At 38.5% G+C, this 26,170-nt stretch overlaps 1 protein-coding gene across 1 annotated transcript in view; it reads left to right on the top strand.

The window, feature by feature from the left end:
- The window catches only part of LOC127431368 (zinc finger and BTB domain-containing protein 16-A-like), a 140,382-nt gene extending 115,982 nt beyond the window's left edge, over positions 1–24,400 (top strand). The window contains exons 5-7 of the mRNA XM_051681794.1: positions 9,040–9,210; positions 15,690–15,857; positions 19,522–24,400. Coding sequence (XP_051537754.1) covers positions 9,040–9,210; positions 15,690–15,857; positions 19,522–19,751 — 569 coding nt within the window. The 3' untranslated portion in view covers positions 19,752–24,400. The remainder of the gene's footprint in view (positions 1–9,039; positions 9,211–15,689; positions 15,858–19,521) is intronic.
- The last annotated feature ends 1,770 nt before the right edge of the window (positions 24,401–26,170 follow it).

Genomic DNA, 26,170 nt, shown 5'->3' with positions numbered 1-26,170 from the left:
TGACTTGGGTTACACATCGATGTGGTGACAGTTTTGTATCGATTGCTATATTTAAATGAATGAAGCAGGGAGCTGCTATGTTTTATGAGTATATGTGTCATTTGAGTCAGATTGTGGAGGACATCAGAGGCAAAGTCTTTCGGACATAAAAGCAAGTGCCACTAAGCCAAAAGCTTTGTTCAGACTAGCATCAAAACTCAAAACTGTTTTGTCTGAACAGCAAAAAACACAATCCAAACTGTATCCATATGCGGCTCGAAATCAGATTTTTGGAAAATGTTTCAGTGTGAATAGTCAGGTTGTTTTCATCATATGTGATGCAACGTGTATGCAATATTATACACTACGCACATCTATATTGAATAGCGAATGAGCAAATAAGTGAACAATTTCGGACACATGCATGAATGAATAAATGCAGTAATGAAGATTACGAGATGTCATGATGGACAAAATTTCCAGTTTCCTGTCCTCTTTTGACAGTCTTGGCGTCCTGCTGACACCTTTAGTCATTACTATGGCAACCAATCTAGATACATCGGATATTGTCTACACTGTCTAAACAAACAATGTGAAATCTGATTTCATCACTTGCCAAACGACAGTGCGATGGTAAGTCCAAAATATCAGATTTGAATAACAAATCAAATTCATGTTCTGTTTAACCAAAGCCTTAGATGGCGAAAACATTGCACCCAACAAATCCAGATCTGTACACGTATGTCCTCTGCTTCACAGAGGAAAGGAGCTTTAGTTATTACGGGACTCATCAGCACTGTAAACTTGAGAGAGCTCCAGACATCATCTAGACACTCTCGCCTCCTTGGTAAGAATTGTCCGTATCTCATTCCCTGCACTAATTCCAATTTAATTGCTAGTGACCTGAAGCCTCTTCAATAGGAGTAACAAATGGTTTGATTTTGTAGACTTCATCAGGCTGCATTTTAAATGCGACACTCACCCCGCGCGAATGCCAATGAAGGAGAGGAGAGGCTGCCTGTTTACTAATTATCCATTTTCTTACTGGGAGCCGCACTGCAAGGGTTGTCTGATTAAATCGGATTTGTGGGATGGGGGGAAAATCAAGCACGGTCCTCTGCTTTGTAAACGATCCATATCCAAGGGGAGGGGCAGCCGTGCACTGTAAATTCTCCACTCTTAAAGGAACATTGTGACTTTTGAAGTCCTAACGCAGGGTGGGTCCACTCATATATAACCCCCAACATTGTGTCATGTATACTTGGGCAGACAGATGATTAATAATATTATTAACACATAATGTGTATATAAACTTCTATGGATTTATTTGCTATATATTTAAATACATTTTGACTGATACATTAAAGACAGCTATTGATGGTTCTGCTCTCTGGTCTACTAATTTAAATCATGTGTCATTTCTAACTATGAATATGTACCTGTAGCAACACCAAAATTATAGAACAGTGAATTTTAATACTAATGGATTTCCGTTGAAAAAATAAATATAACCCATTTTACCATTGCTGAATTCTAGCATCAAGCTTACAGCTGATTGGTCCATGTTTGTAAGCATTCTGAGATGACATGCACCTTGGACCTTCGTCACGATGCATCATCAGTAACTTTCAGTGTATACATGGTGTCGCATTAACCAAGAAGGAAACATGCCAGATCTTAGATCAGCGATTTCAACATTGCCTTCCACCAGCACTGCAGAACCATGCAGCCACCTTAAACCACATTCGGTTTTACCGAATCCTCGTTGCAGTCACGTCAGGCGAGTGCTGAAAGCTTACTTAATTATGAAGAATCTGCCTCCAACACCTGTCAAAGTCAATAGGGCCAATTTCTTCCATGTGGGTTTGTGAATGATGAAGACATTTTCTCTGTCTAAATGGACTCTGGAGAAACCATATGGTTCCATGACATTATCTTGAGGTAATTAATATGGCTTCTACAATGACATCTGGTGGCATTAATCTATCTGAGAACGCCGCATCTCGCCGTGGCTGCCCGACACGAAAGTGAATTATCTGTAACTATTATTGGTGCAAAGTCTGGAAAGGTACCAGCCCCTGAATGAAAAGTAATCTTTTCAGCGGTTTAACAGAGGTTTCGCTGTCCCCATTCTTTCTCTCTCTCTCTCTTTCCCTTCAAAGCATCAAGTTAAGGCTTTTAAATGCAGTCTGCCATTGTAATTCTCATTCGAAAAAGCCACCACTTGAGATGAAAACCTGTTAAATCAAATCACGTATTTTGCACATCCCCCATGTCGGGGTGTCATGTATTTGTAAGGCAGACCTTCGGAGACCAATGACACTTTGATAGTAACACACAAAAATGTTATTTTGTTTCTGCCTCGCTCTCCCTCTCTCTCCGTCTCGCGTCTCACAATCTCTCCTCCTGTTAGATCAATAAACAATTCATTGAAGCTCTTTCCTTTGCTTTTCTTGTCAGAGGCACAGAGGCGTTTTGAATGCATTAAGGCAGCGTTCTGTGCTGTCACATGCTCTGTATTCCAGACCAAAACTGTCAGTCGCTGCGCCCCCACCCACCCGCAGCCCCCCCCCCCCCCTCGAAAGCCTCTGGCTTCTCTAATACCACATTATGCCCAGCCACTCTCCAGGATTACATGGATGTGCAGTCCTCCTGTAGTCTGGGCTCATTTGGTGTCAGCCAGAGAGAGAGAGAGAAGAGAGAGAACGAACGAACGAACATCCCGGTCAGAGAGTCTGGAGACATATCGCATCACAAACACACACACAGCCTCTGGAACAGCTTGTACCTGTTGACTTCCCAGCAGCTTGAAGCACTCTGTCATAAAAACACTCTTGGAACAACTCTGTATCTATCCGTTTCTCTCTTTGCCTCGCTCTCTTTCTAAGAGACAGAAGCTGCCTCTGCAATCATGTTTGAGGAGGAAAAAGTCTTATCTGGCTGTGTTTACACTGCACACAAATCTGATTTGGGATTCAAATCTGATCTTTAGGACTGACTGTCTGCACTGCCATTTTGTATACTGTAAAAATCATGTTCTTAATCTGTATTTTTGTCTTGTTTTCCAGTGAAAATATCTAAGCATCCTTAATCAAGATACATTTATGTGAGACGCAACATCGTGCCAGATAATGATTTGCTTTAAGAGAATATATGCATATATTGAATAAAATCTATTTTTCTTTCCCCACTGGCCAATTTTTTTTATTACTTCATGTTTTAAAGCATAAACTTCACTAATTTTTGTTAGATTTATTCTTTAATACATGAACTTAATTCAAGATATATTGTCTGAAAACAAATCATAATATCTTATGAAATTTTGCTTTACAAGTTAATTTAGCTTGTATTAAGGATATCGGATGGATGGATGGATGGATAGATTGATTTACATCAGTTGCTATAGTAATGATATAAGTGTCTGCACAATGCCACGAGACTCTCTCACACACATTAACTGGGAGTTGCTGTCAGTGTGAAAAGAGACTGAAATTTTACCTCTGCTCATTTCTATTATGTCATCTCACCCCAGTATTCAACTCAGTGATAATCATGTCAGAAACCACTGACTAGTTCACTCATTCACTATTGACTACATTGTGAATGTCACGTAGTTCATTTTGAGAAAAGAGTGTGTGAAAAAGAGTGTATTCAGCGAGCTCCAGATAATATTGCATACTTTATAGTGTATTACATTACATACCATACGCATTCCAAATGATGAAAATCTTTTGAAAAATGCATCCTAAGAATCTGATTTTGGGGCCTGGGTAGCTCAGCAAGTAAAGACGCTGACTACCAAACCTGAAGTCGCAAGTTCGAATCCAGGGCGTGCTGAGTGACTCCAATCAGGCTTCCTAAGCAACCAATTGGTCCGTTTGCTAGGGTGGATAGAGGCACGTTGGGTTAACCTCCTCGTGGTCGCTATAATGTGGTTCTCGCTCTCAGTGGGGCACGTGGTGAGTTGTGCGTGGATGCCACAGAGAATAGCGTAAGCCTCCACACTAGTCACTACGCCACCACAAGGACTTAGAGCGCATTGGGGATTGGGCATGCCAAATTGGGGAGAAAAAAAAAAAATCTGATTTTAATCTGATTTATAAAAATCTGATTTCATTTTTTTTCATTTTTTTATTTTTTTTATTTTATTTTTTGTTCAGAATACAAAAATTCAACGGAATGGAGTCTGGAGATATGTAAAAAAAAAAAAAAAAAAAAGGGGTTTGAAAACCCCTACAGATGGTCTGGTTCAAAAGGCATACAAACAATGCATGACAATATGCAAGGACATATTAAATGCACTTTCCCATTAGGCGTTTTTGATGGTTGGATGGAAAGTAAGCAGGCCTCTGAACAAAGCCTCTCTGCTTCAATCTGTTGTGCCTGTCTGAGTGCATACAGTCTTAGTGTACATAGACTCCCAGCTCTCACATATGACATGTAAGCCTATATGCTTTGCAGACACATCTAATCTGTCTGTCTGCCATTCTGTCTGCATGTCTTCCATTGTAGTTTTGAAACAGTAACTTATTTATTAAAATGTTACAACTCGAGGACGCAATCATATTTGGGTTGTTGTTGAAATTAAATGCAGTATACTCTTATTACACAGTTCTCTGGAATACTTGATTGTGATTGGTTAATCAAGGCCTTTTGAAGTCAGATATTTTTGTATAATGACTGCCAAACTATATCCGAACTGTACCATTGTCCAAGGTTTCCTAGATAGCTGTGCTAGTTTCTGTGCATGTCTTTCATATCAATATCAGATCAATATTTCATATCCATTTGTTTATTTACCGTAATGCTATAACTGGGATAATGTACATTCCACCTTATTTTGTGATAATGACCATCTGACTGTACTTTTCCTGCTGTCAAAAACCAGCTTAAAACTAACTGGTTAGCTGGTCAGCCTTTGCCAGGCTGAGAGACCAACTAGACCAGCTTAAACCAGCTAAGAACAGCAATGCTGGTTTAAGCAGTTCTTTTCAGCAAGGTCATCCCTTACATGTTTGTTTGTTTGTATGTACAAGCTTTGGCAGAAATATTATACCTGTCTGAATACACATAGCACACCTCACCCATCAGACAACATCGGGAAGTACACACTCATACGCAACATTTCACCTGCACACTGCACGTGTCATCATGGCAAGCTCTTCACTGAGCAACAGGTGACATCACACCTCAGCGCAGTGCCGACACAGAGCTGTGGGAGTTTGTATCCCATCAACACCAGTGAATTGAAAAGCAAGCTAATTGACTTTGGTCCCACCAGCTTAGAACGACATGCACGCTCGGTGTGGGCTTTCTCTGTACACACACTAGCCCTGTGGGAAATGCAGTAACATCTTCTAACTCTCACATTAAGTTTTAATCACAGCCCTGTTCAATTTATTTGAGTACAAACTCCAATATTGCTTTCATGCCGTACTGCATTCTTAAAGGGATAGTTCACCCAAAAATGACACCCTCATGTTGTTCCAAACACAAATTATATTTTTTCTTCCATGGAACACAAAAGTGGCACTTTTTTGTCCGACCAGTAGCAGAGGGAGTCATTATGTGTGCAATTCCATTTAGTGCCACTAGTGGCACAGAAATCACACACTTCACCTTTTGGTGATTTATGTGTCAAACTATGCTAGTCATGGTATTCTGGTTGTCCTACAAGCAGTTTTCGGAGCCAGGAGGGTCTAACAAACCTCCAGGAGGATGGAGGTGTTTCCAGTAATAGTGAACACAAGCAGAACACCCCCAACACCTACATGGCACAGCGCACCCGCTGTTAAATAACGGCCAATGCCTCTTCAAGGCCATTAACTTAACACTGCGAAAGAGCCAAGAGGCCCTTATAAATAGACACGGGTGTGGAGGTAAATTATGCCAAAACTCAGCAGCAGGCAGCTGCAGCCAAGGCAGTCTTCTATCCAGGTGTCACTTTGTCCAATTCAGTTTTGCACTGTAATGGAGGCGACTGGGTCAGCCACTTCTCTCTCTCTCTCTCTCTCTCTCTCACACTCTCTCTCTCTGTCTAGTTCTTTTCTCAGCCTTGCCCTTCAGTTTCTCACAGTAGAGTTTCTCACAAGCCAGACCATTTACTAGTGATGCTCTTTACTTCACACTGAGGAACACTTAATTCTGGCTAACACCAATCACACGGACACTGCGCTTCCCTCCATGGCTGCCACTTTATCAGCTGTCCCCCCTGCCCTTCTACTGTTCTATTCCCAGAATAGTGTTTTTTCTTCAAAAATAGTGTTTTTACCACCTGAGAAATTTGGTACATTAAAAGGTAAAATGTAAAACCTGTTAAGAATAAAATCAGTGAACATTGCTTGGCTTGATAGTACAGTGTTATTATAAAACAGCCTAAATAGCACAACATAGATTTCTTTGATATGTTGTACGCTACCATTAATGGAAACAGAATTCAATCTCCTTAAGGGATTCATCTGAGGGTGCTTTCAAACTAGAGCTTTTGGTGTGGATCCAATTCCGTTTGACATTATAGAGTTTGGTTCGTTTGGTTGGTGTGTAAGTGGTTTTCCAAATCCACATGGTAAAATGGTCTGGAGTTTGGCTCATGAGAACTCCGGTACAGTTTGAGTTTGTATGAAAACAATCTGCCCTAAACTGCAGAAGTAAACCTCTATTGAAGCTTAACTTTCATCTTTGCATGCTTCCGTTGACATATATTATAGTATAATGACAAACGCAAGTGCCATTCTATGCGTGTAAGGTTTTGGTGGTAACTATCAAAATATCCAAGTATGTCCACTGCGATTCTCCTCTGATGTTTTAAAATTTGAAACACAGCCTCTGTTTCTAAATATTATAGTATGTATTCTCAAACCAACAAATCTCTTTGTTGATTTGAACTTAATGAGGTTGATGAATGTAATTTATTGTGCTGCCTTTTTTATATATGCAAGAAATATTTAGGCACAGTGTGAAAAATGTGGACATCTGTGGTGCTATGTATACATAATTGCACACACACATAAAAAAATACTAGATTTGGAATAAGGTTACAATCTTTCCAAAGAGTAGTCTAAAGCACATTACTGTAGATGAAATTGATCCAAAATGTGGGCAAATCTCCAAATAGTTTACCAGTATGGCCCCACAGTACAAGGTCATTGGTTGGGCATTCCTAGGGGGACAATACTAGAAAGAAAAGCAGGCAAACCGTCTTTATTAACTCTTTTAGTTGCTGATAATATGGGATTTTAAGAGCAATCCTGGAGCAGCACTGGTGATGTGCCTTAGTCTTTCCATTTGCCCTATCCAGACCCTTGAGCTCTCCGGGTCAGGACCACCTAATCTCTCACATTCCACACAGCCTTTCCTCCCCCCACTCTTTTCTTCTGTCACCCTGTCTTTTATCTCCCTCCATCCACCCCCTGAAAATTGCCTTTTTATTACAATTAATTCCTTATTTACATCTCGGATGTGCAACAGATACCAAACACCAGAAGTGTCATGTCCATTTGGTTTTGAATTTCAAAAAAGGAAAATGTGGGGAATTTTTTTTTTCTAAAAATGCCGTTGAACAAATCACCCATTCGCGTGTGTACACGTTTAGACAGCCCAATCAAGTGCACTCAAAACCATTTAGTAACCATTTTTTACCTGCCTAGGGCAAAACAATGTGTTCAGCCCTTGCCCCAGACAGCCCTGAAACAAACTTTCCTTTATATTTCAGAGTGCTGCTTGTCACGGTCCCAAAGTTCTTTGGTAGCTCCTGCCACAATCAGCCCCCATCAATAGCCCCCTTTTCATCGATAAACCAAGAGACATTAGGAGTCATTAAAGGAGGAGACAGTTGTAGGAAAGAGATGGAGGAGGGAGGGAGGCATTTGAGTAGAGAGAAAGCTAGAGGTTTGTCAGAATTTATTAGCAGAGAAGCAGCCATAATTTAGCCACACTGTCTGAGATTTAAGAACAGCACTCCCTGTGTCTCTCACTCATCTCTAACTCCTCATCCTCATCCTCTCAATCGCTCCCTTCCCTTTTTTTCCAGCAAATGCTGATTGATCACACTTTATGAACATGAGACTGGAGCTCTTCATAGATTTTTAAATTAGTGGCAGCTTTGCCCCAAAGATGTGTTATCGACTCATGAAATAGAAGTAGAGCTTAAAACACTCCCACTTTCCCCAGAGTTTTCTGCAGGCTGATAATTGGAAAAAAGTGTGAAGTGTAAGTGATTGTATGAGAGTAAAAAAAAAATAAAAATAATGAGAGCTGGAGAGAGAAACAAAATTGCTCACTTTGCACATTTTATCAGTTTAAACACCCAGGTGTGAGCATTGTTTGTTGCAGAGATTTCAGTGGTTTGCTCATATTAATTCCTTAATATCATTGGATTTATCTGCCTGCTGGCCTCTTGTGGCACCAGATTTAATGTGCATCTCTACTCCTTTGACACTGATTTAGATTCTTCTATTGATCCACCGAGGCACTTGTGTATTTTCTAAATATTTGTTTTCTATTCCAACTTGAATATCTTAAGTTTTTGCATTTTGTTTGCACAGTGAACACACGATGACACCAGATTCAAAATAATGCAATTTTTTTTATTTATTTTTTTTATTTCTTGACATTTCTGTCACTAGCATCACCAAAAGAAATTGCAAAAAAATAGGTTTCCTGAAAACTCTCCCAGCTTTTATTGGTCAGACGAACAGTTAACCCCGCCCCACACTCACACCATTGGTTGAGCCAATGTTGCTATGTCAGGCTTTTCATCATGCTCAAACAGAGCAACGTTTTGAAAACACCAGAAGAAGAAGCAGCCTTTAAGAAGAAGCCTTTATTTTTTGTCACGCATTATGCATTTTGAACATATACAGTGAAATTCTTTTTTCGCATAGCCCAGCTAAGCTGGGGTCAGAGTGTTACACTTTGAGGAAATCAACATAAAAATGGCTTACTTATACTTTAGTTGTCTCTGCATATTAAGCCGGGATAGGAGAAAATATTATAACTTTAGCTTTAACGTGCATACTGTGATTGGTGTTGTACTAAAATTTCTCTTTGTCATTTTTTTAGGATCAGATATGGCCATCTTCTGTTTGCTCTGCGGGAAGCGATTCCAGACGCAGACAGCTCTGCAGCAGCATATGGAGGTTCACGCAGGCGTGCGCAGCTACATCTGCAGCGAGTGCAACCGCACGTTCCCCAGCCACACCGCACTCAAACGCCATCTCCGCTCGCACACAGGTCTCAGATCAACTCTTTATTTCACTAATAGTTGGAATAGTTAACTGTTACTTTGTTCCTTCAGTTTCCATACACTTAAACACCCCATGAAATAATTTAAAAAGAGCAGTTTTATTTCCTTTGTTGACAGGAAATTTCAAATTGAAAAAGAAAAATTGGGCAGGCATATGAAAGAACTTTTCCTTTTTTTTAAATAGCCAAAATGCTGTCATTACATCGCAACCATTAATCATGATTTTCTTCTTGCTAGTTGGTTGCCTGTGGTATTTCTCTTTCCAAAAGAGAAAGACTGTAAAATGTAAATGCATGTATCTTCTAAAGGTTAGTTTTGTTGAATAGTTCACCCAAAAATGAAAATTCTCTCATAATTTACTCACCCTCATGCCATCCCAGATGGTTTCTTTCTTCTGTAGATCTCAAATGAAGATTTTTAGAAGAATATCTCAGCTCTGTTTGTCCATTCAGTGTAAGTGAAAGGTGGCCAGAATTTTGAAGCTCTAAAAAGCACATAAAGGAAGCATAAAAGTAATCCATACAACACCAGTGTTAAAATCCATGTCTTCAGAAGCTATATGATAGGTATGGGTGAGAAAGAGATAAATATTTAAGTCCTTTTTTACTATCAATCTCCACTTTCAAACAGCCCTCCTAAGCGCTCGTCTCTCCTAAGAGTTCTTCTTCTTTTGTTTTTGTGTTTTGCATTCTTCGTGCATATCGCCACCTACTGAGTAGGGAGGAGAGTTTATAGTAAAAAAGGACTTAAATATTGATCTGTTTCTCACCCTAACTATCATTTTGCTTCAGTAGACATGGATTTAACCACTGGAGTCGTGGGTTACTTTTATGCTGCCTTTGTGCTTTTTGGAGCTTAAATGTTCTGGCCACCATTCACTTGCATTGAATGGACCAACAGAGTGGAGATATGTTTCTTAAAATATTTGTTTCTGTTCTGTAGAAGAAAAAAGTAATGCATCTGGGATGGCATGAGGGTGAGTAAATGATGAGAGAATTCTCTTTTTTGGGTGACCTATTCCTTTTAGAGTACCCTAGTATATTGATGGCTTCAAAGCTAATAAACATTGACTAAATTCCACCTTAGGACCCTATCCAGATTTCTGAAATGCACCAGAAATATATATTAATTTAGTGATTTGATGTTTCTAATGCACATCCATCAAACCGAATAATTATTTTAAACACTCACCCTGTATCGTTTAAATCAGGATTGCAGTACAGTCAATGTGTTTCCTTTTTTTAACTGTCATCCTCTCAAACATCAGCACCTTCTGGATGGAGGTGGATGGAATGAAGATAGCAGGCTGAAGTGACATGTCATTTAGCGAAAGGCCACAGCGCTGTGATGGCTTGTGACAGCACTGATATCACACTCCCCAGTCAGGCTAGCCCCGCTATATGCCTGCTCCATCCCCATGTGGCCAGACACATGGCTGAGCAGATGAGGCGACTCAAGGAACAGTCTCCATTACTGTCTCCGAATATGAGACGCTGGAAATAAATCCCATTTTCTCCAGAAAGGCTTTTCCCCGCCTCGTCTCTGACCTTAAATAACAGCCTGACGTGTCAGAGCTACTTTACTCACCGGTGGTCACGATTAATATTTGAAGCGAAAGTGGGGAGATGAGCCTGTTTACATTCCGCCCTGCCCTTATTGGGCGACTGATGGTGCAGGGTGGCGGAGCCCTTACTGTACTCACTTGTCCATGCTGGGCCGCACATTGGAGATGACAGGCCGACTCCCGCCCACATGCATAAATGTCAACGGCCTGCCCTGCCGCAGACACGTGGAGGGAGAGAGCGGCGGTGATGCAGCGTCGCGATAGTTTGAACCCAATTCTCTGTAGGCGTGCATTAAATTACAATGAGCAGCAGCAAGCACCCGTTTAATGTGATGTGGGGGCTTTTGTCAAGGAGCTGAAAGAGAAGTACCGCTATTGGCACTTGCAACAACCACTGAAAGTAAATCTCAGATTTTTTTAAAAGGAGAACATAAAAAGAAGAGGCGCTGCTTGTGATTAATTCTGCTTTGATCTTCTTAATCTCATTCATTCTGTATTTTTTTTAATGCTGGAAAGAATCACTGATGTTATAAGCGCATTGATGTTTCTCTGGAGAAACAGTGGACAGCGAGAGCTCCATGTTTCCCTGTTTTCTCCTTGCCAGTTCACCAATAGTGGCACCCAGACCCAAAATTAAAGCGATAATCATCTCACCCTCATGTTGTACCAATCCCGTATGACTTTCTTCCGTGGGAGACAAAAGAAGATGTTAGGTAATATGTTTGTCACCATTTACTTTCATTGCACATTTTTTCCATACATTAAAAGTGAATGGTGACTGAAACTAACATATTGCCTAACATCTCCTGTTAGGCTGTCATGTGGAACAACATGATTTTAATTTATGGTTGAACTGTCCCTTTAATGCTACGTACCTGCCAATGGAAGGTGGATTGCTATATGAAACCATATAGCAATCCAATGAAACTGTATTTTTGCATAATTTTGATAAAAAAAAATAAAAATGTGTTGACCCAGTGACAATGGGATTTTTGGGTTGTTCTAATACAGCTTCAGAGTAGCCCATTTAGTTTAATTTACTCGCCATCGCCAGTTTTTACTCGCATCTGGCGATTGGTGTTAATTTCGGATGCTGTGTGGTGATACTCTCTCAAAAAATGCCTAAAAGAGTAATTAGGTGCCCATGCAGTCATTATTGACTAATTCAAACCTAACCTTTCATTTTATTTCAGTCATACTTCAGTCTAAATTCTGATGCGGAACCAATTCTGACAGATTGATTCAACTCGTCTCTACTGATTTTAGAGAGGAATTTGTATTCTTGAATCTACATGCATGTGTATTTTTACAGACACACAACAGTGTGAGCAAACGCTGGCATCCATTAGGGCTGATAATCATGGCAGCCCCCTCGCTCCCCCCGCACGATTCTACACGCTGCCGGCCATCCCTCGTTAATATTCCGTTGTTGTTCTGCGCTTGTGTTATATTCGGAGCCCATTTTCCATCTGCGGCGAGTGTTTTGTGTTTGCAGCTGTGTTTGATAGCGCAGGCCAGTTGAGGCCCTGGCAGTGATGGATCCTTGATTTACGCTGCTTAGTGCATAATGAAGTCTGCCTCTGCCTTAACGTAAGCCTTGGCCCTAGAGAGCAGGCAGTGCCCGCAGACCCTGGCCAGGTACAATGCCATCAAAGCCACCCCCCAACCCGGGGCACAGGGACGCAGGTGGCAGCCCCCGAGCTTCTCAATTGTGTCTTCCGCCCTCGTTGTGCCTCACAGCCACTAGACTTTCAGACAGACACAGAAAAAAACAGATGAACACGCGCTCCGTGACAGCATCTTGATCTATCACCTTGTATCTTTACTGCCTCAAAGCTTAATATATTCCAAACAAAAGCTAAGCCGCCAAACAGAATTTGATAAGCAGATTGCCTTCTGTTTATAGCAGAAACACAATGCATTTACATAACAGGTAGCCTAAAAGAATGCCCTGCTTGTATTAGGATATGAATTTGTCCCTTGTGGTATTAGAAGAGAGCTGTCACAGATTATTTAGTCAAATAAAGATTAAAGATGCTTTTACCGTGCCTGCAGATTTAACTCTTGGGCATTTGTGATGAGAAGCCTGTAGGCTAGTGCAGATGTCTTTGATTGAAGCGCTAGCTTAGGTGCAATTAAATTCAGGTGAATTTGGCGGATTACTATTCCTGTCGCGTGCCGGAGAGCAGCCACGGAGTGTGATGGATTGTGATCTCGGCTGCGGAGGAGGCATTTGAAAGTGCAAAATTTCTTACAGCGGGAGCGACTGATAACTTCATGCAGACAAATAAATATTGCCACTTTTATTGATTTCTGAAATGCATTTTTGTCTGTTTTTCTCTCTCTCTCTCTCTCTCTCTCTCTTATTGCTGGCAGACTGTAGATAGAGCCTGAACAGCCACGTAGTAAATGTGAAGCGTTTAGTTGCGTCTCCCCTCAAAACGTGCCTGAGGAAATTTACATTGTCTGGTAAGGGGAGGCAGCAAGAGCCTGAGCATGACAGTACATAACGAGAAATGCAATTTATTCCCAGGCACGGTGCTGCTCGGACAGCCAGATAATGAAACGCGTAGGTCATAGACAATGACTTAAACCCTCAGCACAGAAGCGAAATGCATTAAATATGGGGAACATTACACGACTGGCATTACACGAGTCGTGCATCTGTATGGGGAGAGAGTGATATATGGGTAGCTGATTGTGAGACACATGAACGCAATTATTGTAGAGACCGGGGAAAAAGAAACACCCCTGAATATCTTAATAGCACTGAATACTGACCTCTGAGTATCCATAACAATGAACGTCTAGCTAGCAAGAAGACAGGAGACTATTGAAAAGATCAACTGTAACAGGAAATTGGTGTTGTTCTGAGAGCTTGTAATTGCTTGATTTAAAATAAATATTATAGGCTATCCTGTGCTTTAGCAAATGTAGTTATTTGTGCGTTTTGTACTTTCTCTCATTTTTCATTGTCATTCTTTTCTTCCATCTGTTCATTTGTTTTTCTTTTATTCTTTCTCTCATTTCGTTCCTTTGTTCGTTCCTTTGTCCTTTCGTTCTTTAATTTTTTTTTTCATTTTTTATTTGTTTCTTTCATTTTTTTTGTCCATACTTTGTTTGTTCTTTCTTTTTTCTTTCATTCATTTGCTATTTTTTGTTTTTTAATTCTTTCATTGTTTTGTTTGTCCGTTATTTCTTTCATTTGTTCTTTCTCTCCTTTTTTCATTCTTTGTTAAAGGTGCTATAAGTGGGAGCCTGGATAGCTCAGTAGTAAAGACGCTGGCTACCACCCCTGGAGTTCGCTAGTTCGAATCCCAGGGCGTGCTGAGTGACTCCAGCCAGGTCTCCTAAGCAACCAAATTGGCCCGGTTGCTAGGGAGGTTAGAGTCACATGGGGTAACCTCCTCGTGGTCGCCATAATGTGGATCGTTCTCGGTGGGGCGCATGGTGAGTTGTGCGTGGATGCCGCAGTGGATGGCGTGAAGCTTCCACATGCACTTTGTCCGTGGCAATGCGCTCAACAAGCCACGTGATAAAATGCGTGGGTTGACGGTCTCAGATGCGGAGGCAGCCACGAGGACTCAAAAGCACAGTGGGAATTGGGCATTCTAAATTGGGAGAAAAAGGGGAAGAAATCCACAAAAAAAAAAAAAAATAAATAATTAAAGGTTATATGTAACATTGACAACAAGCGTTTGAAATGGGTAATGCAGTCCAAATTCAGAATATTGGAGAGTTGTCTGCCCCGCCCCAGACTCGAAGCTCAGAATGTTGACATGCAAATTAACCAACTCAGCATCCGTTTTAAAGGATTTCTGGGCTTTAAGCTGTCTCCATCTTCCAAAGGCATCTCCAATATTTATCCTTGTTTTACTACACCTCTGGTCATAGTGTTTGTTAGACGGATGGTGAGGCTTTTTAGGTCGGGTGGAATCTGTTATCTCTGATCCAGTTGGTTTGCTGGCTTCCATGGTTGCAGCACGCAGTGCTGTTTGCCTGCAAACTTGTTCAAATCTGGCAACCCGGTGGTGTCGAAATACTATTGGTGAGTGGGCAGTGGGCGGGATCACACAGGCCAAAACATAAACAGAAATTCCGGCCAGGAATGGAAACTTCAAAGTAGAATATACTGGCTGTAGCACTGTTATCGAAGAAGCCAGTATTTCAACTTCTCTAATGACATATTATGGTCATTTTATGATTTAGTACAGTAAAAATATTATATATAGCACCTTTAATTCTTTCATCTGTTCTTGCTTTTTCTTTATTTCGTTCTCTTATTTGTTTTTGTTCTTTTGATCATTCTTTGTTTTTTGTTCATTCTTTTGTTCATTTTCTTTTTCTTTCCGTGCTTTTATGTATTTATTTTTTCATTTTCTAAGTTTTTTGTTCTTTTATTTGTTCTTTCTTGTTTTTGTTTTGTTCCTTTCATTTTTTTTATTTAGTTTATTTTTTCACTGTTTCATGTTTCTTTTTCTTTTATACTTTTTTCATTCTCAATTGGTTCTTTTTGTTTGTTCTTTGTCATTTGTTTTGTTCCTCCTGTTTTTCTTCTTTTGATTGTTCTTTTATTTTTTTGTTTCATTCATTCTTTTGTTTGTTCTCTTTGTTTGCTCCTTTCTTTTTCTTTCTTCTTTCTTTCAGTCTTTCTGTAGTTTGTTTATTCATTATTTGTTCACTTATGCTGGCTAGCTTGAATTTTAATAGTCTTTTCAATACCGGTTTTGTATGTTCACCTCATTGGAACTTTTGGAGTTGAGGACAATGTACAAGGGGCAAAGGGTAATTATAGTATCATTATTGCTCTGTTTATGCAAGTCCAGCTGTTAACGGTTGTTACTTTAAGAGTAACATTGACTTACATGGACCACATATATTGATCAGGCCTCTGTCCAGCAGGTGACCACCCATTTGAGTGCGAGTTCTGCGGCAGCTGCTTCCGAGACGAGTGCACACTGAAGGGACACAAGCGTATCCACACCGGAGAGAAGCCCTATGAATGTAACGGCTGTGGCAAGAAATTTAGCCTCAAGCACCAGCTCGAGACCCACTACCGTGTCCATACAGGTACTGTGCACCACTTCCTGTTTATCTAAACTCTGCCTATCAGCGAGTGAAAATAGGCAAACTACGTTATTGTTAACCCAAAATGAACTCTATTTACTCTCTTAATGCATTTATCTTGGTCTTACCGTGAACAATTTATTGGTACACATTATTCCAAATATTTTTTTCTTCATGTCTTCGAAAACATAAGTCAAAATGTTAGTTTGAAATGACTTTGCTTTTCCACTGATGTTACTTGGGCCACTCAGGCTACGGTGTATATGCGATGTATTAGAAATTCTGGAATAGAACGCCCACTTTTCATGGTCCAATTCATTCCCAATGGAAAATAAATTCCCACCCTATATTTGTTCTCATTGAATATCTTGTATCACTTGGAAATATGTCTCATTACAGAAGTAAAATGGGTTGTGAATGGAAATTTCCATTGACTTTAACGTAGCAGCGTTCTGACATTCGTGAGTGTGATCTTCATATCAGGTATTTTAGATCACAGATGCCAGCATTGCAGATGCTCTGTTTGTCGCCCATTGGCTTAAATCATCAGATTGGTGCAAGGAGCCTCCTTAACTCTTGTTAAGCTAATATCTGATTGATTCTGGGGTTTTAGCACTCTGTAAAGCCCTCATCAAAGGGCAGACCATTTCCAGTGCTGTCAGCGCACTCTTTGACAATAGGATTAGTGGCGTACTGTAGAGACCTGGTCTCCCTGACGCACACAATGGGCACCAGACTTTCCCCTCCTCTCTGCCACTCAAAACCAATGCTGTTAAGCCACATTATCAAGGAAGCCTGTCAAATAATTGACGTCTTTGGGTGGGGTAGTGGACAGGGCCTTGTTGGCAAGTGCAGGGCTCCCGAGATAACAAATACAACAAGCTCACAGTCAAAGTTCACCAAACACAGAAGGGAGCTGCTTGATGAAGCATCGACATTGGCAGCCCCAGTGCCGTCAATGGCCAATCAATAACTAAGCTCCATTTGCAATTCATTATTGCCTGGTTATCTGAGGCTGCCCTGTTTACAGTGCAGTCAAAGTACACTGAACACATGTGTGTCTACCACAGGAGTTCCAACAGTTTAATGACTGTCTCATTAGGGCCTTTGCATACGCAAACGCAGACGGTCATGACATTGTTTGAACCACTAAGATCAAGATTCCTATAGTCTGCGGTTAAACACGTAAAAACCAGAGCAAACAATGCAGAGGCTGCATTCCCAGGATGCCTTCCCCCGACATGAGCGTTCTTCAATCCTCAACTTATCAACACTTCCCTTGTGATATTTTTAAAGGTCAACATTTAGATGACTTGTTTTCCTCTGTCAGACCAAATGTGCTGTGATTTTTGTTACTGAATCTTTAAGAAGTTTCAGACGAGATTCTAAACAGAAACAAATTGTGATTTGTTCTAAATCTTAGGGGCCATTCACATTTAACACATTTATGCATCCATGTGCACTGTTTTTCATTGTTATTCTATGTAAGCATACGCTAGATGGACGTCTTTGACTGTTGCACCGTGTTTTGTGTTTTTTCTGTGTCAGGAGAATGAGTACCATGTTTTTTAAAATGCGCTGTCAAGTTAAAAGAACTTTTCAAAATGCTTCTCGAGACACCTGTTGCACTGCGCCTAGCTTTTGTTTACGTAAGAATGCATCCGATCTGAACAGCCTTTTACAACACTTTTACTGCTCCTTTGTTGACTGCAAGATTAATTGCGGATTCAGATTATTGTTTGGCTTGGAGTAATTAGTTTTATTCATTACCCCATCCTGCAATATTGTCTTACACTTCTCTGTTTTGAGAAAATGAAGTAAACTAGATTTTCCTTTTAATGAAGAAATGTGATTGGTGCTTCCCTGTGCAAAACTCAGAGTTGTGCTGACAACTTTCCCTGTATTTCCTAATACTCCCCATTGCTAGGGTGTTCTGAGTGGTTTCTAGGGCATTGCTAGGTGCACATCCCCGAGTCACTATTATACTCTTGTCCATATGAAAGTTCTTTTTTTCACTGTTTCATTGAGTAAATATTGTAAGTCTGATCACTTATATAAGTAGCAACAAGCCACTTGATTTGAAGTATCATTCTTGTCTCTAGCACAAATTGAGAAGTTACTTGCCAACCTTTATTAATTAGGCTACAGGGCTCTGTTTAATTTCCTAACATTAAGTATGAGAAATTGTAATTGTGATGTTTGCCACACCATTGACATGAAAAATCTTAAAATATCAGGTCATTTTAAAATTGTGTTTTGCAGGCCTGGGAACAGTCATGGGAATTAATAAAATCCTAAAAAGTCATGGAAATATTAATGAAAAGTATAGTGAATATAATTTTTCTAGTTATTCTCAGCTATATTGGCTATGAATTTAATTGGCTAAAAATCCTTATCCACATCATGAATGACTGTAAAAGTCATGGAAATTAATTAAAAGGTGTGAGATCAGTTAGTTCTGTATGCATCTTGTATTACATTATTGTTAACCCTCCTGTAAAAAGAGTTAAAGCAGTGAAAAGCTCATCTTAATATTGTATTTAGTCAAAATGCAATTGGATTATCCATAACAATGAAAACATTTATTAAGTTAAATATATATATATATATATATATATATATAGATAGATATATATAGATATAGATATATCTATCTATGTATCTATCGAGAGAGAGAGAGAGATATATATATATATATATAATACTAGTTTATGTTTATGCAAGGCCAGTGTTTTGTGATCTCCGCTAGGTGGTTGCTAGGGCATTACTACATGGTTGCTAGATGGTCATTTACTGGCCCAAGACAAGCCCATGTGTGGGGACCTTTTCAATGGAAGTCTATATGGATTTTTCTCTCATTTTTTGTATGCCAAACTGACTTCTATATTTTGAAATAAAAATATTTTACAGACAGCAGTGTGCAAACGTTTTAGGGCAGTTGTTAAAAATGATGTATACTGAGGATTTTTTTGTTTTTTTGTTTGTTTTTGTTTTTTTCTTTTTTTTTATAAATAATGCTGCTTCATGTAGTCCCAGACTGACTCAATGATGTTGAAATCCGGACTCTGTGGGGGCCGAAACATCTGTTGCAGGACTCCTTAATCTACTTCTATTCTCTTTGCAAAAGTAATGTTTAGAAATATAAAATTGATATTTCCTTTTGACACAATAAAGCAGAAGATCCCCCCCAATGTTTATACAATGATCAGTGGAAACATGTAACTTCTTCACACTACAAGCCCCCCCCCCCCCTTTCATGTTCAAGCCAAATCTATGCCCTTGTAGTCATCTAATGTGCCTGAAAAGTGCTCTGTACAAGTATTTGTACAAGTACTGAATTTGTTTCAAACAGATACAATTTGATGGTAATTAAAAATTCCAATTAATCAAAATAAAAAGAATGGGATCACCACTGACATATAGGTGGTGCTCATTCAAGATGAAATTCTACTATAAAAGCAAGTCTATATCAATGTTCATATGTATAATCAAAATGGAGGTGTGCTGTATATCTGCTATTCTCCAGCGGGTTTCTTTTTTCTTTTTTTTTTACAGAATTCCAGTCTGTGAACAAATATGAAAATAGAACCATAAGAGTACAGCATAAATACATTTCAAGTGCTTGACGTGTTTTGCGGCATCCTGACACTGTCTCTGCTCTCTGCAGGTGAGAAGCCGTTTGAGTGCAAGCTTTGCCACCAGCGCTCCAGGGACTACTCGGCCATGATCAAACACCTGCGCACCCACAACGGCGCCTCGCCATACCAGTGCACCATCTGCCTGGAGTATTGCCCCAGCCTCTCTGCCATGCAGAAGCACATGAAGGGCCACAAGCCTGAAGACATCCCGCCTGACTGGAGGATAGAGAAGACATACCTGTACCTCTGCTACGTCTGAAGATGGAGATGGAGAGGGCACAGGAGGGGAGAGGGAGGGGCGGGAAGGAAACGCAGTCAGGTTGTCATTGTGGAGGAAATGGACAGAAAAAGCAAATGGTCACATTTGTTGGAGGGGCTGGGCAAGACAGAATGGGAAAGGATGGAATATAGAAAGGCAGTAAAAAAAAAAAAAAAAAAAAAATCTTACCATGTCAGTATCGCATCCATGTGAATCATTTTGCTATTGCATTCTGTACTCAGCATTGTGTTATAGGTGTTCATCTGTTCATATTATGGTCATATGGAAAGTCTGCTCTATACATCTGGCATCAACTTATGTCCCAGGCAATTAAAGGGATAATTATGCAAAAACAAAATTCGGTCATCATCACTGACCCTCATGTTGTTTCAAACCTGTAAGACTTTATTTCATGCATGGAACACAAAATGAGATGTTAAGCAGAATGTTAGACTTAGTCATTATTCACTTTCATTGCATTCACTGAAAGTGAATGGTGACTCTAACATCTAAAAAGAAAGAAAGTCATACGGGTTTGGCACAACGTGAGGTTGAGTAAATGACGATTTTCATTTTGGGTGAACTATCCTTTTAAATATCTAATTATGCCTTATATCAGTTGTAAAACTAAAAACAAACACACACTAACAATATTTCACCCTTCGACTCACTCTTAGAAAAGGCGCCCCCTACTGGTACATACTAGTATAAGACTGTCTCCCACTGTAAATGAGACACTGTACCCTCTCTTTGTTTATCTCTGATAGCTGATCTTCTTTTATCAGAGTAATTGCAATAGAGGAGTCAGTGCACAAAGCACTTAGATCTGTCAGTAATGATGCACCAGTCGGGAACACAACAGCAAATATAAACTGTCATGTTCATCAGAGCCATTAGTGCAAACTGGGGCATAAGCTTCTCGCGAAACATTCATGATGCTCGGCTGACACTCGGTGGGTAGATCCGTCCCATATGATTCACATTCATTAAGGGCTTATTGGTTTAACCAGCATAAAAATCAGCTCAGCTCTCAATACTCTGCTCATCAATGTCATTTCATTGTTTCTTTTTTACATAATCTTTGGTTACTTGGCATAGTCTCATAGCTTCATATGCATATTACAAGCTCACGATGACAATTTTTGTTTGATGTTTCCTTGCAAGTTTATATTGATCAAAATAACCCATTTATGCACACTGTATATGTTTGTTTTGTTGCAGTTTTTCACTCTTGTCTCTTGTTTAAGTACATGTCTGATCAAATCATTACGGTTTGAAGCGAGTAACTTGGCAATACATACAGAACATCCGTTTCACTCTAGACATCTATTCAACTGTTTATGCTGTTGTTATAGAGACCAAAATTATGACTAAAGCTGCTTTTGTCAGTGGCTTGGAGACAGAATAGCACTGACATACAGGGCTCGTCCGCACATATCTAAACGTTCAGTGATTCGAGGCTTGGTCTGTCCAGCCTGAAAGGCTGATATAAGAGAATCGAACAGATCAACTCTTTTGTTCGTGTGCTTTGTCTGTGTTTCCTATTATACCTTGATTTACTTCAGCACGTCGTACTTGAATTACCTCGTTTTTTTTGTGACCTCATGTGCTAGTGGTTTAATTTTTCCTTTGTTTCATCTTGTTGTATATTTGATTTGTTTGCTTGTGTTTGTCTTTCTGTGATGTCAAGCAGCTGAGATTTGAAAAGCAGCGTGTACTTAAGGACTTAAGAAATTAAGTGCCACGGTAAAGAGAGATTATTTGTCTTTCGTTAACTTTGTTTTTATTTTAATCTTACCAAACTTGGTATTATGTTTTTTGTTTTGTTTTGTTTTTACTAACCCTGCTTGTTGAAGAGCTTGTGGGTTTGGTCATTTTTGTAAGCTACCTCTTAAGTTTTGTTTTGTTTTTCATTTGCAAAAGCACATTCGTTTGCGTTTTGCGTTATTGCAACTTCATCTCATGCTTTCAAGTGTTGTCTGTTCAATTTGTAAGCGACAAACATGAAATTCCCCCCGCCCCCCTTTGTAAACCTTACCTTAAGAGCAGACAAGAGCAGACAACCTTAAGAGCAGACAAAGCCTTAAGTTTGGGGAAGAGTTGATCGGGGCGGTGTGTGTATGGGACAGGTGAAGTGTAGTACTTTAAAGTTTAAAAAAAAAAAAAGAAAAAAAAACATTAAACTTGAAAATATGTGAATAGAATTGTAGTTTTGTAATGTGAAAAAAGAAGGTTCACAGAGTGTGAACTGCCAAGAACAGGTCATATGCAGCAGTGCATTGTTGTGCGTTGGACAATTGGGACTGCAAGTGGTAATCAATGCCGAAAGGAATAAAAAAATTACTGTCAGTTGACATGTTTCTTTATATGAGTGTAGTCCTGAGCAAGAGCCAACAGAGGCCATTTGATATATAAAATTGTGATATTTTTGTATTCAGTGTCAGTCCCTTTTTCCATTTGTTGAGGTTTCAGCAGGGCAAAACTTTGTAGTTCTTTTTTTATATCATTATTCTCTCGTTTAAATCGTTTGCCTTTGCTCCTCTTTGGTAATGTTGGACAGTGTGTGATCCTATAGTGATAAATGTTGCTTTCTGGATGTCAAATACATTGCAGGTGAAGGACTAAATCAGCCACATACTCCTTTTGTGAAAATAACAAGAAAAAAATGATGTGATGCCAATGATCAGTTACATTGCACACAATATCTCAAACAATCATGTTGCCAACTTTTTGTTTTTGTACTTGAAGTTACTAAAAAAAAAAGAAGGGATGGGGAGACACATTAAAGAAAAATGTATTTGTCATGTGTCTTGCCATTGTTTTCTGGAAAACACTGTGAGTTTGGGGACGTTTTGGACCCCTGTGAGAATTAAAAACAAGTAGCGCCATGATTAAGGCCGAAATATATTTTTTGTTCTGTGAATGGCTAAAGTCAACTAATATTAAATGGGTAAAACGGAGTTTGCAATATGTGGCAACAATACAAGATATTAAGTGACATACCAGTGTCACTGTTCTCATTTTCTTTTCTTTTTTTTTTTTTTACTGTGTGTGTGTGTGTGTGTGTGTGTGTGTGTGTGTGTGTGTGTGTGTGTGTGTGTGTGTGTGTGTGTGTGTGTGTGTGAGAGAGAGAGAGAGAGAGAGAGAGAGCACATTAGTGACAAATGCACTAATCCGAAAGTAATGTTCTATGCCACTTTTCTCTCATGCTGATTAAAAAATATTGGCATTGATGTAGTTCTTCCCTCAATGTTCTAATGATGTTTCTGTAATATCGTTGTGCCTAAATGAAATTGTTCAACAGATTGTCCACATATATCTGCTTAGTTTCTGTATTTTCAAAAGATTATTGGTGTCTTCAGGGCTCCAGGGATGTCATGATGATCTCAGATTTGAAATAGAGTATCCTCACTTTAAGACTTAAAGAGTTCAGGGCAACTAAGCCAAGTGAAAGTGAGGTTGTTGTTTATTATTATTATTATTATTATTATTATTATTATCAATTGGCATTTGGTCTTTTTAAGTGGTTCCACTGGTGACTGATCAAATGCTGAAATCCTGTAGTGTTTTATACACAGTTCAAGAAGAAATATTTTGTAAACAAGCTAAACATTCCTTGGATTGGAATATGTGCATTTTTCACAGTGAATATCCTACTATTAAGGACAAAAAAAAAGTCATGTTTGAGAATCAAAATTCCTTTGAATCCTTGTTTTTCCACCTCAGCAACAGGTTTGCTGATTAAACCTTTCAACAACATCCCTTTAACATTCCGTTGGATGTTTATGCAATGTTACTGCCCCTACTCAACATATTTATTTGTTGGTTAAAGTACTTATTTTTAAGGAAGCAGTAAGCCAAGTGTCATCATTGCATCCCTGGAGTTGGCTCACTGTGTTCCAGTGTGGTGTTCTATAGAAAGAGTAACCATTTCATGCTGTGTTGCCATGCATGTGCCATTGAGGTCAAAACTAAACTGTTTGAGTAACAAAGCACCAAGATGTTGTCTTTTTTTTTTTTTTTTATATATATATATATATATATATATATATATATATATATATATATATATTAGCACTGAGGACCAATTGCCCTGTCGGACCAAGCGTAACAAAGCTTTTTATGTAACAAAGCAGTTTTTCCCTCTCTAGCTGTTCTCTTCCTTTCTCTCTCTGCCCATCCTCTTTTTCACTCTATTCCCTCTCTCTACTGTATCTCTCCTTTTTTTTTTTTTTTTTTTGTGACAGCACAAGTGCCAGTCCAGTTGCTCTTTAAAAATATAGTGTTTTGTTTGTGGGGTTTTATTTTTGTTTGTTATTATTATTATTATTTGAATTGTTATAGTTACGTCTACCTCAGCACCTAATCTTAGCCTAATCTTAGAAGGTGCCCAATTATTATTATAATTTTTTTTTTTTCTGTTTGTTGTTAATTGTACAAATTTTTGTTTTGCATTAGAGCTTTGCAAAGGTCCTTTGTCTTTTCCAGCAACATGCTATTTTATTTGTAGCACGTTCTGGGTGTCGTGCTACAGATATTGGCATCAGTTTCCTGATGTAGTCTTTCTTTCGATGTAGGATCGGACACATCTCTTTGTAACATTTCAGTGTTCTCTGATGGAGTGTGAAAAAATAAAGAATTTAAAGAGACTGAATGCTGCAGGTTTTCTTCTCAGTGTTGTCACTAAGTACATTTTTGTGCCTTTAATAGTGAAAGATATTTTTTACATCCTACTAACATTAGATTGTTTTTGTAGTAAATTTATTTTTATTATTATTATTTATGAGTCACAAAATAATGTTCAGTTGTATTCCTAAAATCTGCAGTTAGAAAAAAAAATAAAAAAATGGACTTAAATTTGTCTGGCTTTTTCATGTGTTGGCAATGGTCATTTATATGGATGATTACATGGAGTTAAATCACCTGGCTGAGAATATCTTTAAATTTGTCTGTCACATTTGTTCAATAAGATTGAAATATTCCGGGTTCAATATAAGTTTAGCTCAATCGACAGCATTTGTGGCATAATATTGATCACCACAAAATTTATCTTGACTGACCCCTCCTTTTCTTAAAAAAAGCAAACATCTTGGTTCCAGTGAGGCACTTGCAATGGAAGGGAATGGGGGGCCAATTTTTTAACGTTAAAATATTCACCGTTTTAAAAGTACAGACACGAGTCACGTACTAACCTTTTCTGTGTAAAGTTATAACCAATTTTACAACTTCATTACCATGACGATGTAATGTCAACAAACCCTAAAACGACTGTAAAAATTATGATTTAAACAAATTTACAACTCAACACAAGTTTTTACAGAAGAATTAATGTAAGTGCTTTTAAGCTTCACATTTCTGTTTAAACCCTCAAAAAATTGGCCCCCATTCACTTCCATTGTAAGTGCCTCACTGGAACATCGATTTTTGCTTTTTATTTTTATTTCAATTCGAAATACATTTTTGTAGTAATCAATATTATGCCACAAATGATGTCAGTTGAGCTTAACCTGTATTGACTGCGGAACATTCCTTTAATATTAGTTAATATATTAGTTAACATGAACTGACAATTAGCAATCATTTTACAGCATTTAATAATCTTGGTTAATGTTAATTTCTACATATAGATACATTAAAATAATGTAATTTTATATAAATGCCACACATTTTATTTTACTGTGTTCATGTTTCTCAATATTCACATAAGTAATTACTGAGTGACAATATAGTAATAACATGTACTTACTGGATAATTACATGTTATTATTATTGCTGGTTATTATTATTGGAATAACATTATGATTAATATTAGTAACTTGTAATATGTGTAACACAGACACTGTAAAATAAAGTGTAACCAATATAATGGTATACTATAATAATATATCTATTAACATTAATAAATATTGTAAAAACGAATGTGAATTTTTAGTTCATGATACCTAATGCATTAACTAATATTAACCTAAACAACCTTTTTGTAAAGCGATACTAATTTATTTTCTGTAAATAATTTAGGGAATATCATTTAACTCTAATGTTACATCCTATTAAGTTTATTTGCTGTTTCTTGTGTTGTTGTTAATTGCTGTTGTTTATAACAGGCTTCCTGTAATACAGCCTTTAAAATGATCAAAGAGCTCCAGAAAACTACAGGTGATACTGTGCAAACACAATTTCATTCATACTTAACAATCAGAAAAAGAAAAAAAAAAAAAAGAAAAAAAAAGTATGTCTTAGATTTAAATATTTCAAATATTTAGATAGCAGTATAGAAATTGTATAAATAGCAAAGTGGAGTCACACAGGTAGTGTATCATAAAGAGAACAGGATTTGTGTCTTTACTGCCGACTCTCATTATCATTCAGGGGGAAATAGACTGAAACAAAAGCAGTATCTGCTTCTCTTTCATTCTGGA

This window comes from Myxocyprinus asiaticus, chromosome 40 (genome assembly GCF_019703515.2).
Source record: "Myxocyprinus asiaticus isolate MX2 ecotype Aquarium Trade chromosome 40, UBuf_Myxa_2, whole genome shotgun sequence".
In the NCBI taxonomy this organism is placed as follows: Eukaryota; Metazoa; Chordata; class Actinopteri; order Cypriniformes; family Catostomidae; genus Myxocyprinus; species Myxocyprinus asiaticus.
The sequence above is the reverse complement of the archived record's forward strand: the minus strand, read 5'-3'. Positions and strand labels throughout refer to the sequence as shown.